Source organism: Aptenodytes forsteri, unplaced genomic scaffold (assembly GCF_000699145.1).
Source record: "Aptenodytes forsteri isolate BGI_AS27 unplaced genomic scaffold, ASM69914v1 Scaffold155, whole genome shotgun sequence".
NCBI lineage: Eukaryota > Metazoa > Chordata > Aves > Sphenisciformes > Spheniscidae > Aptenodytes > Aptenodytes forsteri.
In genome coordinates, this window is record NW_008794446.1 from 692909 (window position 1) to 707225 (window position 14317).

The window sequence follows — 14317 nt, forward strand, 5'->3', positions numbered from 1 at the left end:
GCGTCCGCCCCGCCCGCGCCCCCGGTCCCGCCCGGCCTCCGAGGCAGCTCCGCGTGCGGTCGTAGCGGCCCAGCCCTCCATGGAGGCTTTCCGCTTTTGTTCCTCAGAACAAGCAAATGGGGCTTATTCCCGGTATTTATTAACGTTAAACACTACCCCCCCCCATGCCCAGCACCTCAGTAGGAGGCGTGTTAATACCTCAGGAGTCTCTTTAGACTCCATGTCACACAAAAGGCAAGGTAGGAATCCCCGTTAACAGTTTCACAATCGGTTTCTCTGCTGTAGCAAGAGACTGATTTGTGCCAGAGCTTAGCACTAGTGACTGAAATAAACGAAGACAGGCCACGAGTTGCACTTGAACCTTGGGTTTTATCTATAGGAATATTACCAGTGTAAGTAAAACTTTAACTACAGGATATTCTACAACAAAAGGAAATGCCTCAAGATACAGACAAAACCAGCTAAAGCTGCTTGCAAGGCATAGAAGTCTTGGGCAGTTCTGTTAGCAGAATTATTTCCACCGTTTTGTTTTCTGTGCTGGAAAAAGCATTTCCACTTCAGACTTCCAGGTTAAAAAAAAAAAAAATCGCCCTGAGCTTGACTCCATGCAGTTCCAGTCACTGCCCATGACAGAGCAGAACTGGTGCGACACAGATGCCGTGGTCAGCACATGAACCATGAGACACAGCAGAGTTAAACCCTCCACAACAGAGAACAAGAGGTGCCTGCCTAAACCATGTCCTGACTGGGACACATTCAATCCTGTGTTCCTTTTAGTACTACAAGTGGGTGCTGGGACTTGCTCATCAGTGATCAGGAGGGTTCTCTGAAGAAAACCCAGTGCAACAGTACACTTAAAGTTTGGTTTCTTGTTAGATGCAAAAAGCATGTCCCTTCTGCAAACAGAAGATTCTAGCTAGCCATAAGGACCAAGGTCTGTTTAACACTGAAATCTGAATGCTCAGCTAAGGTTTAAGTTACAGCTCATGTAAGCTCTGCATACTGAAGATATGGAAACACTCAGCTTCTGCTGAATGTGAAAAAAATTTCATGATGTTCTGCTCTGACAGTTCGCCTCCAAGAACAGGCTAAAATAATTTTCAGAATACCAGTCTCAGGCCTATAGCCATGTTCTACAATTAGTTTCCAGCCTAAAGCCCATAAATAAAGAACAAATACAACTCAGTTTATTAGTTTAATGAGTCTACCATATTACAGACTAATGCAAACCAACATTAGAACAGTCACATAGTAATTAGTGTATCAGACCTCATCTAAGGGAGATTACTTGATCATAAATAATCCCTATAACTAAAGGGATTAAACTTAGTTTTGTTGAAATACCCCCTAAAAATGGATACAACAGTTTAAACTTAGTGTACACCTTACTAGCTGGTTTCAGTTTTCAAAACTAAGTGTTGCTGTAACAGACATTGCCCTATCGGAATGCCTACGATATTTTTGTTTCTTAAACTAAAAGTTAGGTTGTGCAATTCTAAAGAATTTATAGGAATTGCAACAGGAAAACAGTCAATATTAGCAACATACTACAATCAAACTGTTAAAACTAGTCCTTAATTCAATATTTAATGGATCACATTTAACACGAAGACACTGATGTTTTATAAGTACTAAAACAGACCAGATTTATCACTATTTTGAAGAGGCAGAAACTTATAAACTCAAAAGTTTAGTGACTCAGGCAGTCAAATTTAATCTTAAGCCATCCATGCAAGTTTTAGATAGCTCCTCTCTCAAAGCTGCTAAAAACAAACACTCTCCAACTCTCTTTAAAAAGGATCCAGTCCTTAACCCCTGTGTAGCATTAATGCTACTTTTTACTCTTCTACTTCAGCACTTGTTTCTTTGAGTGCATTGTTCTGTTCGGGGATAAATGCAGTGGCTTTTGATTCCAGTTCTCCCAGCTGTTCAAATGAAGAGACACATAGATCTTGATCTTTAACAGTATCCGACAGCTTCCACATTTTCTCCCGAATGCGTTGAGAATATCGCAAAGGGGTTACAATCTTCAGGTCTTTAGCACTGAAGTCATTTCCCTCATGGTGCATCTTCACACTTAGGAAAAGGGGAAAAAAAAAAATCACTAAACATAGGCACACCATCATACAGATTACCTCTGTAGCATCTAGCAGAAACAGCAAGTCGCGATTCCTATTCAACTCTCTCCCATTCCCATAGCCAAAGGAAATGGGAAACAGCCCTTTCCCATTTATACAGTTAAAACCAGATGTATAACTCTTTTCTTGGGCAAAATATTTTGATCTGGAGAACCTCCTGAAAAGAGTTTCCAAAGGAAGATTCCCTCCCATTCCATCAGGGGGAAACTGTTCTTCCTGCTATGAGGGACAGCATACAGCTGCCAGGAGTCCAGCTTCACCAGCTGCCAAAGCTGAGCACAACTTTCCTAGGTCTGCTATCTTAGAAGAAACCTTGTGGCAAAAAAAGAATTTAAGTATTATCTGTTTTGCCCTGAGATTACTACCCAGATTTTTGCCACAAGATACAATTAAGAATCTTTACAGGACAGTTACATCTTGTTCACTTCTTCTGTGTTGTATGACATACAACCACATCTACATTTGAAAAGGGGAGGACTGGAGACACCTACTTTCTCTCTACCTAGCTCAGTGTGGAACTGCTACTGACATGTGGGCTGGGGGCAGGGAGGATCCTAAACCTGGAATTTACGTCTCTGCCACAGAGGTTTGATTACTCTGTAGTGAGGCATTCAAAAAGCAAAACAGTTTGAGTAAGTAGAGGAATTTATTTAAAAAGACTTCCTTCTGAAGGAAGAGGAAGCAATCCTAAAAACTAAGCTCTTGAGAGCTTTTAACTAGGTGTTCACAAATGCAGTGCCTACCTGTTTCAACAGGACACAAACATTACCGTTGCCCCAGACACTGCAAACTTTCCATAGTTACCTGAAGTAATCTTACCTTTCCAAGTATGGTGTGGTAGATGGATTGTATCTCATTAAATAAGATGTGTCATTCTTCTCAGGAGAATTAACTGCTTGGGCTATATCTTTTACCCCATCCTCATTCTGCTCTTCTGTTTCACATTTTCCATTCTTTTTTGTACGTTCTTTAGTCTTGTGCTTTTTATTCTTTTTTGGCAAGATTTCTTCTCTCGGTTTCAAGTCTAAATCCATTTCTGCTTTTTTGATCACTTCGCTGCTAGTCTCTGACTTCTTGTCATCACTCTCTGCTTTTTGGTCATCAGAGCTGAGATCCTTGAAGGCCTCCTGAACTCGCTCTACAGATGAATTTGGTTCCTTGCTGACTTCCACTACCTCTTTTAAATGAGCTTCTATCACAGTTCCCCCTAAAATTGAAATATTGAAGAAAGCACAGCTGTGATTAGTTACAACTAAAGAGAAGTTAATGTTTTAGAGAGATCTCTGAAATCTTAAAGCTTTACATATGAGAATGAAAGTGAAGTATGTGTTGAGTCTGAGCACAGTAATTTAAGTTACTAATTACACAGTAATTTTAGTCACCTTCAAGAACCTGCAACCTGAAAACTCAGGACAAGTACATCCTGAAAAGTCATTCTCTTCCTTCCCAAGCACAGCAGCTCTGAACAAGTATTTCAGTCAGTTTCTGGGACCAAATACTTGTCAGGTTACACTATATTGAACAAGACTGTATATGGCTACTTTGCTTCCAAAATTGGAATATTTACCACCTTTAATTGTCACTATGCCGTAACACGACCATGCATCTGCTAGTGAAGGAGTTTGTGTCAGAGGCAACCGATTTTTAGTTCACAAGGATGTTTTTATTTACTCTTTGATTATCAGGCTAAAATAGCTGGACAACATTGCTTTGATAGAGTTTGAATATGAAAGCATCTCTGCTACTCATTTTAACATGCCCACAATTGAAAAGGATTAGTCAAGGTTGTTTTTCAAAGATAATTGAGTACAAAACAATCACAGAGAAGTTTCCATGAAATAGAATTTAACATAGGCACAAATAGTTTAAACAGTTAGCTTGTGTTGCCTGTCAAGCCAGACATTTGACTAGAATACTCAGACTTACCATCCTTAGACTTTAAAAGGCTTTCAGTATTTTTCATGGTATCTATTAGTGTGTGCCGTAGTTCATCTTTAGGCTGGAAAAAAGTTGTATTGTTTTAGAAAAACAATTCCAAAATTAATCATCATTTCAGCTTATTTGGTATAACAGTTACAGGGAAAGTGGTACAGACCACATGATGTTCATGTTACAAACGCTTTATTTAAAGCTGTTCAGACGTAAGTCAGAACACAAGTGAATCCTGTATTTTCTGTATCTGATGCACTAAGGCTGTATTTGATGCCCTGAAATCTTGCTGATATTAAAGCACTGGAATTAAGTCCATCAATAAATGTAAAATTAAGTTCTGCTTTGGGTTTCTAGTGATACTAGAAGTCTCAGTCCTTAATTTCTTCTAGGCAGAACATCATATGGTATTTTGATGATCCTAAACCTTTCTTCTTGAAAGCAGTATCTACAGTGGTTACAGAGCAAACCAAATTCAATTTTTTTTTTATGTTCAAGTAGGTCACATGGCTTTCCTTCTACCATAAAAGGATTTATTAAAATCAGAAGTAGTTGTATTTTACATACCATACTTTCATGCCTTTGTATTTGTTAGTCTCAAACTTCAAGACAAGCTGCTCACCATTGCTCCTGCCAAAATGGCTTCCTCATAGACAGCAATAAGCTTTTCAAGAGGCCCCATCTGTTCAAGACGCATGCAGCAGATCCAATATTTTGCAAGCTTTTTAGCCCCAGGAATGCTCTGTGTCAGATCTTCCAACATGACACGTACTTCATCGCCTTGACATCCCTACAAGAGCAGAGATTAAAATACAGCGAACATTTTGAGGTGCTGTATTTAGCTTCTTTTGAACTAGAAAGCAAGTATTTTTTCTTTCTTTGTAGAATAACCATGAAAGTTGAAGATGTCAAGTATTTCCAAGACTGAACTATGAACTTAAGCAGAACTGTCATTCACCTATTCTTCCGAATGAGAATTATTTATACAGTATTGTAAGTAGAAGGGATAGTAGAGTGCATAGACATCTTCAGAACTACTTAAAGCAGGCTTTTTCAGAAGTCCAGGCAAGTTTCTGCAAATGCAAACTTGTTTTAGATTAATTACTTCATAGCTTCTTTCATTACATTATAGCTTTTCTACTTTATTATGTTACCATTATTGCCTAATCTTATTGCGTAGTTCAGTAAGTTAGTGAAGCTTAAGTGAGAACTAATTTCTTCAGGTGCCAGCAAAAAGCTATGATATTGCTTAACTTGGGGAGCAATTAGTCCCCTGCATCTGATTCACAGGTCCAGCACACCCATAGGACTTGCGTGTTGTAGGGACCTATACAATTAGAACTTGGTAGGCAAGGGACTGAATACCTGTTTGGTTAACTGCAGACATTCTTCAAGAGTCTTGTTGACCTTTTCACTATGTAATACATGCTCTAAAGAATCACCAGAAGAGAATTCTTGTTCTTCACTTGTAGACTGGGGTCCCAGAAGCACAGATATAGGAGGTCTCCTCATCACTTTTCCTCTAGACGCCCTCCATTCATCCAGGCGAGCTCTGCATTTAAAATATTATTAGCTGAAGTGACAGATGTTTTGTTTTTTTACATTGACTGACACTAACTAGGATAAGTCATACAAAGATGTACTTTCCAGATAGTCCTCAGGTCCTCTCCCTTTAATCCTAAAAGGAATACAGCTGCCATTTAGTCCTGCATGGAAATTTCAGAACCATGCATATCACTGTCTGCTTTAGGTATCTATCAGGTCAGAACACTTTAATGTCTCCCTTTCCAGCAGCAACAAGAGACTTAGGTTACAGGCCCTTTTTTTCAAGAGAAGGTAAAAAATGCTTCTAATTTATTCATCTGTGCCACCACTCTTCCCTAATCCCACTTTAAACCAGAAAACTAGAAACTATCTCTAAAGACACAAAGCATGGAGAGCTACCCAGAACAACCCTATCACACAGCTTTTAAAATCTGAAACTGATGTATAAGTGTAATTCAGTCTTCATATATATTTCATTTCAACCCCATCCCCCTAGACCACCAGTTTTTAGTAAGTGTGACTTTCTACAAGGAGCTCTACCAAGAATACTAAATAACTTTTAGATTATGAATCTTCACCCCATCATCTAAGATGCATTCACCAAGCTGAAAAATATCATTGACAAGCGCTCTCCTTCAGTCCATAAACATGCCCACTTCTATATACATCCTGCATCAGTCATTTTTTTTTTTTTAAAGCAGTTTTTTTTAACTTTTAGATTATGAATCTTCACCCCATCATCTAAGATGCATTCACCAAGCTGAAAAATATCATTGACAAGCGCTCTCCTTCAGTCCATAAACATGCCCACTTCTATATACATCCTGCATCAGTCATTTTTTTTTTTTTAAAGCAGTGGCATGCATGTGCAATTCACTTACAGGATTATCTGTCATGCTTAAGGCTGTCACAGCACTTAGCCTAAAAACCAGAGAGCTCGAGCAATATAAATTTTCTATTTATAACAGCAGGGGACAAGCTGTAAGCCTGAAGAACTGCTGCAATAAATACTGAGAAATCAGGATTCAGACTAAGTCTACAGTTTTAGTCTGCTGCCCTTGGGAATCAAGTTCAAACACTCAGTTCTCTTATTTTTCAGCGCATCTACAGCAAGAAATAGATCAAAATAGATACTCTTGGAAAGAAGGTCTAAATACCTCCCAAGATCAAGCTACGACAGTAATTTGGTTACCTTCTCTCTTCTGCTGACTCTTTTGGCAGAACAGATTTTCTGTTGCCGTTAGTTTTAGAATCCTGTCCCAACTTTGTGCCAGGAACAACAGAAATTGGTTTTGCTGGAGCTTCTGGTCTTGCATCTTCACAAAAATCTGCACATTTCTTCACTCCTAGTGCGCTGCGGTCAGAATTGTTAGAAGCAGCCTTTGGTGGCTGTGGTCCCCTTCCACCAATCATTTTTTGGACTGTTACTTTCTTTGGCACTACGGCAGATGTTAGTTGCCGTTTCTTCAGACGGGACTGTGAGTTAATAGCAGCTTTGTCAGATGGTTTGCTCTGGAATGGGAGGGCACCATTTGGTTTTACAGAATTAGGGTAGTTTGTGACTTTGATAGTCTTCAGAACTACACTACAGCTGCTCGTGGACAAAGAACTTGCTGCTGGTTTGGTAGCAAGAGGAAGCTTCTTGCCTGGCAAAGAACTCTTTTCCCCCTCACTTTTTGGTGCTTTTCGGAAGGAGTTTACCTTGGATTGGATAACTTTGCCACGATAAGTACCAAGCACTGGTTTCTTTGGTAGGATGACACTTGAACTTTGTTTTTCTGCAATCAATTTCTTCTCTTTTATGCTTTTTATTTGCAAGAAGGTCTTGCTAAGTGACACATGCTGAGATTTTATTTCAGTGACTTCATCCTTGGAAGCATGATCTTCAGGATTATAGTTTGTGCCTGATATGGAATTTGTCAGTGTGATTGTGGAAGAGTTTAAAATAACATTTTCTTCTGAGGTTCCGCTTGATTGGTCCCATGACTGTTTATTAGTATTCTCTTTATTTTCCTGAAGTCAAAAGCATATCCATGGAGATGTTAGAAGTACATTCATGCTGCATGTTACTTGTTTCCAAAGAGGCTTTTGCTCATTTACAGGACTAAAGTGGTTAACAGTAAATGCCACTTTAAAAGTAACTAAACTAGTAGTTTATATACACTGAGTAGAATATTTGTCAACTATTATTGCAGAATTCACATTAAAAAAATGACATAATGATTATTTAAATTCTGCCTTGGAAGTAAGAAGGCCTAACCTGAGGGCTACACTCTTCTTCTAGAAACAACTCTCTTAAAGCAACTGCTGGCTTTTAACTGCCAAAATCACCTTCTAAGAGCCATAGAGTAGAAACTTGCTTTATGCTGTATAGAGTCAAAAGCAGTATCTCAGTTTGCCTACCGCATTACTTAACAGCAGCATCATTCCTCCGCTTAGTGTGGATAGCCTACTAACACAAGGTAGTGAGTAAAGCCTTTAATTAGGGCATTAGGATATGTTACCAGAAGAGGGAGAATTTTTCTTACTAATGAGCTGTAGGAGGCTGTAGTTAAGAATAGACACGTGAGTTTTATACGGCCTTACTACTCCCTGAAACTCTCAACCATATGTTCTCAGCATAACCCTAGCCCAGAGGCCATGAGAAGTGGGACCTAGTCTTTTCATCCAAAGATGCTCTACAGCAAGTAATTAGGCATTGTCCAAGCAGCAGCTTATGGAAGAGTGAAAGATCCAAAGGCAGGAAAAAAAAAAATATGTGAACGACACATGGAAGTCTGCAGAAGCTGATACTCTTCTCCTTCAAGGAAGATGCCCTTGAATTGTGAGAAAAATACACTGCATCTCATTTCCTGATCTGTCATTCAGGCTTAAAAGTTAGATTTGACCAAGCCAATAACTAGAGCTTGAGTACAAGGGCTGCTGTTTAAGGAAGCTACGTAGTTTAACTCAATTTCAAAATCACACGAGACATTAACACAGACCAAAATAACTCCCTTCAGGAAGTTTCTAAAAAAACTTTGTTCTCACTTTTGGAATTTTTCCCCTCAACACTCAGTTTTGAAGTTTTAAGGTTTTTGCTTTCCTCCTCAAATAACCCCAGGTCTCTCAAATCTTTTGGAACTCAAACTCAAAACCATCTAATATGAACACAGGTTTTGTGTCTATTTTTTTTTTCCCCCCTCACCTTTCCCTGAGAACAGGTCTGGAGAAGAATCTGTATTTTGCTACTTCTAAGCAGCACAACCATGTGCATCTTAATTCTGGAAAAGTGACACAAAATGATATGGGGAAAACATTCCCTTGAACTCTCATTAGGTATTAGCATCTACTTAGATTTGCCAGCATCACCACACGTTCAACAGTTGTTTTGTTACTCATTTGGTTTTTTTCCAAGTAAGAGTACAATAGAAGAATTCTCTACTCTGACAGAAGACCTTGCTCAGATTTTAAATAAATTCCCTGAAGACTGAAAATATATCCCAAAAGTTCTGAGAGTCTCAAGAAAAGTTGTTAAATCTTAATCATTATTTCAGCAATAACGGTATCCTCTTTAACCCCCTCTCCAGTCAGGTACAAAGTGAATATCAATATGACCCATTACATACAGTAATGCGACAGCTCTCTAAAAAGCATATATTAAGCAGTCACTGAATAAAGTTTTAACAAACTGCACCTCTGCACCTGCAAACTTCTCATGCTCTGGAGTCATAAATTTAAATACAGTTTAAGGGAGTGGAATGTTGTAGCCACAGGAACAGAATGCCATCGGTATTTGAATTATCAGTCAAAAACTTACCATTCCTGGCTTTGAAGATGTTGAGAGCTGTATTTTCTCTTGCAGTTTATTGCTAGTTGCTCTCCTAGTTCTGCTACTGTTTAAAAAAAAAATAAGACATCTTAAATCATCCTGCAACATAACAAAGGAATGTATTTTTAGAGTAAGTTCACATGGTCCAGGTGGCAGTCTGCAGGCTGAATTCACACTGAAGCATTTCTGTTCAGCTTGGACTCTTCCTCCAGAAAAAACAAATGGCTAAGGAACCACTGATCAGGGCCTAGGCTGCAAAACATCCCTTCTTGCACCATAAAGAACTGGCTAACAGAGGGGAAGAAAAGAGAACAGACCCTATTTACTGCAGGTGTCATTCTCATGTTTAAGGATGAACACCAGCGTGTCTGGCCTGATGCATCTGCTACAGGTCAAGTTTCTAAATGCTGCAGCTGAGGGGGAAGTGGGAGCAGCACAAGGAGTTGAAGCTCAGCTACTGCAATCATCAGAGGCCAGGCCATTTGAGGCGAGTCTGAACAAGGATACATAGTTCCGACCACACTGACAGGTTCCAAAATCTGCAGTCAGGCACCAGAGCTGGCATCAGACTACCCAGTAAGTAATAAAACCACCAAGACCAGCATTGTCTCCTGGCAACTATGAAAATGTATTGACAGCTCAGAAGAAAGACATCTCAGTTTAAAGTTGCAAATGCAAATTCTTCCTCAAATGCTTCATGATGCATTCACATATAAAACATGTGGCACTATTGCACGTGACTGAAAATTAACATTCCAGTTAGCAACTGATATCTTTGCATCAGATGATCTTCTGGAAGCTAGCTGAGTTGAAAATGAAGGTACATTAGTGAAGATAAAGATACATTAGTGACTTTGAAATACTGGAGAAAGCAGTCTGCATCACGCTATCACCTCCATGTCATCTATGATAGAGAATACATGTTAAGGGGACTGATCAGAAGTCAGTGTGGAACAGTGATAGCTTCACAAAAGGGAAATATCCGCAAAATAAAAGCATTAGTCATACCCACATACTTGATGGCTCTAAACAATGAGTTAACTGAAGACTATGAAAAGCCCTGGAATTTCATAGCCAGAGAAGAAACTGAAAGCAAGGAAAAGTAAAGTAGATCAAATGCTAAATTAAGAATATTGCTACAATGAAAGTAGTTAGCACTGACTTTCTAACATGAGATGGCTCTCTACAACATGAAAGCACTTGCCTTTTCCTGCTACACAGAGGAAATCTTCGACAGATTATATTTACCCTTGTCATTTATGTGTATTTTATATTCAAAGGTAATTGTTCAGTTAGATTTGTACTACTAAGTAATTCTGTGCTGTTGAACATGGGACCATGCCACCTCAAGTATACAAAATGGTAAGCAAGACTTCCCATTTAGATAGGGACAAATTTACCATTTGCAAAAACATTAAAATGTGACAAAGCTACACCACGAACTAATGTTAGAGCTAGCACCCTCTGTACTCCTTCACACCACTGCCTTCCCTAGAGAAACTTCTGTTGCTTATTGGAAGGTCTTATACTAAATGTCCAGACTTTAGACAACAGCAGGAAGAAGATTTAAATACAAGTCAATAAAAAGAAACACTACTAATTGGTGATAGGTGCCCATATTCTGTTTACCGAACATTATGCCTACTTGTTGGCCATCACACAGGCTGGGTTTTATTACAGTATATTTGCTTTTAGCAGAAAACAGTGAATTAGTAACTATAAAAATACAATGAAGCTAGATCAAGTGGATTGTGAACACATGCAGCATAGACTGAGTAGAGAGAGGGGAAAAAGTGTTATTTGCAGAAGGAAGGTTATAGAGGCAAACAGCAAAGTGGCATCTGAAATAAAAGCTCTGCCATGAAGGTATCCTGTCCTGTCTCAGCCTCTAGAGGAGCAGATAATATGCTTCATGAATTGCATCTATTATGCATTTGCTTAGCAAAAACTTCTAGCATTTGCCGACAATAAAAGGACTTTAGGAAATCCGTGTGGTCACCAGTCTTGTTGCGTGGTCTCACCTTTTGGTTGAGGTTCTCTGCAAGAACTGCTATTTACATCTTTCCCACCAACCGTGGACCTTTCTAAAGGAACCTAAACCATAGTGGAAATACTACCTGATCGATGCCTCGTTTTCTTGAATGGGCACGCCAGAAAAGGTCTTTTTTCTTGACAGATATTCTTCAACTTTTTGTCGTCTTTGTTCTAGTGGGTTTTAGAAAAATACTTATTACATTTTCAGCTAAAATAGTAATGCCAGACAAACTTTGTCACTTAGAAAAAAGGAAGTGCAATTAGAAAAGCATCAAGACATTATAAAACATAGACACTGTGGATTAAGAAAGTCTTTGGTTTAATATTTACATCTTATGATGTCTTACACATTCTTTCATTTCTTGAGAAAGGCTATATTCAAGGGGTGGTTGAATGTAATTTCACAGCTATACAAGATGGCTGTTTTGCTGCATTAAGCTAAAAGAAACACGATTTTGTGATCTGAAGAAATCAGGCTCTTCCTTTTTGCTTCTGGATGCCTGTCCAGTATTTCACATACTTACTGTTGGTTCAGCAAGCACACTTTTCACTTTGACAGTAGTGAGGTAAGTATAGCACACATGAAAAACACCATGCACGTGAACCTAACTGACCATCTGTAAAATCATTTGCTTCTCTTCCATTGTCACCTGGGCATCTGCACAAGTGTTGGACCAATGGGAGTGTTAATAACAGCACAAAATGATCCTGAAAAGATCTTAAGCCAGCTGTCACTGTCTTAATACAGAAAGTCATTCCAGAACAGGATATTGTTTCCCATGTTTTCGCTGGTTGACTGCACACCAGAGACTTACATCCCTAATAGGACTACATTGTTGATCTTTTTCAGAGACCTTTCCTTATCCCCATAGGGAGCTAGTGACCTCAGCTTGCTGGAAGCAGCTGGGATAAGATGGTCCTGCCACCCAAAGCAAGCTCAAGCATCCACACAGCCAGTCTAGACAGTTAAGACTCCAAGTCTTACAACTGTTTCACATGCAGTGGGATGTGAGTGTCCTGGTTTCAGCTGGGATAGAGTTAATTTTCTTCCTAGTAGCTGGTACAGTGCTGTGTTTTGGATTTAGGATGAGAATAATGTGATAACACACTGATGTTTTAGTTGTTCTGAGCAGTGTTTATAGTAAGGACTTTTCAGCTTCCCATGCTCTGCCAGCAAGGAGGTGCATAAGAAGCTGGGAGGGAGCACAGCCAGGACAGCTGACCCAAACTGGCCAAAGGGGTAGTCCATACCATATGATGTCATGCTGAACAAAAAACTGGGAGGAGTTGGCCAGGGGGGCGTAGCAGCTGCTCAGGAACTGGCTAGGCATCAGTCAGTGGGTGGTAAGCAATTGCATTGTGCATCACTTGTTTTGTATATTCTTTTATCATTATTATTATTTTCCCTTTCTTTTCTGTCCTATTAAGTTATCTTTATCTCAAGCCATGAGTTTTACCTTTTTTCCGATTGTCTCCCCCGTCCCCCCTGGGGGAGAGTGAGCAAATGGCTGTATGGTATTTAGCTGCCTGCCAGGTTAAACCACAACATAGAGCAAGGAGTTAAAGCATTATCTTTGACCTGGAACAACAATTCCTTTATGGCATTCAGGAACTCATGGCATTGTGCCATCCTCCATCATAGACAGGCTCATTCAGCAGTGGAAGTCTTCAATGACCTTGCATAGAAAACCCAACTCCTGCACCTCCTAGGCAGGCATGAGTCCCCTTTTGAATCTGTTTGCCCATGTTCTTTATCTTTCATATTTTGTCTTGCCCATTGCTCTTGATTCACACTTCAGAAATCTCTGCAAGGTCCATCAACATGTTCTCTCAACGCCGAGTTATTTCTGTATTACTGAAGTCCAGACAGTAGAAATTGCTAAAACATTAGTGCCTTTGAGAACCTGAATGTTAATCCTGAAGAGAAGTAAGCACTTGATTGCACGCTCTCCATAGGAAAAAGTTGTCATCCCACAGAATGGGGTAATTACCCTCAGAACCTCCTCCTAGTATAGGAGAGCTGAGAAAGGAAAGTTCTTTCTCATGCACTGACACACCAAAGCCTGAAACACACAGCCAGCAGAGTGGACTAAGACTTAGGCTTGCGGCAACACTCCGTTTCACTTAGGATATAGTGCTTTTTTAACACAGCTGTCCAAGCCCACGCTGAATGAAGCCCAAGAGTCAGTGTACATCACCTGCTTCTGAAGAGGTGTACACCAGTAGTACACCAGAGGTGTACCTGCCAAGAGATGCTGCACAGCAGCGAGCTCAGCATGCATTCTAGAGCCTTCCAGGCACCTTCTGCTTCAGAAACTTGCGTCTTGCCGACTCCAAACGGCAAAGCCCCATCAAAGCAATTCAGTTCGTTTAACTTGCAGAAGCCAAACCGGTTAGAAAGTCATAAACAGAAGAGTGCAGGTCTAGATCGGAGCATCTGCTTGTTTCAATAGGGTGCTCTTAAGTTAGGGCGTGCCTTTTATCGTGAAGAAAGGCTTTCACTCCAGAAGCCCTGCCCGGGGGGGGGAGGGGAGAGCACCAGCCCCAGCCCTGCGAGGGGAAGGTGAAGTCTCATCGACCCGCTCCCACCGGTCAGAAGCTCTAAGGCCACGACAGCGGGCGCTGCTGCCCAGACCTGCCCGGTCTCCGACCCCACCTGAGGCGCTTGCCCTCGTCTCCCGTTTCCCGTGAAGAGCGACCAGCTCCCCTCTCCCACCGGCTCCTCCCTACGCGGCGGCCGGGAGCGGAGGGCGGTTCGGCCCCTCAGCGCTTTGTCTCCCGGTGCCCGCCCCGCAGCCTTACCTCGGTACGCCGGCTCGGACCTGCGGCTGGCCGGGAGCTGGGGAGGGGAACGCGCCGG

General features: G+C 40.6%; 1 protein-coding gene across 1 annotated transcript; it reads right to left on the minus strand.

Moving 5' to 3' along the window:
• Positions 1-1838: 1838 nt before the first annotated feature.
• CKAP2 (cytoskeleton associated protein 2) lies at positions 1839-14308 on the minus strand (the record flags this gene model as incomplete). The annotated part of the gene is made up of 9 exons (XM_009290156.1): positions 1839-2076; positions 2958-3345; positions 4065-4137; positions 4690-4857; positions 5433-5619; positions 6805-7625; positions 9412-9487; positions 11541-11628; positions 14260-14308. Coding segments are annotated over 9 exons (2088 nt in total), but the record flags the coding sequence as incomplete, so codon positions are not given.
• Between the last annotated feature and the right edge of the window lie 9 nt (positions 14309-14317).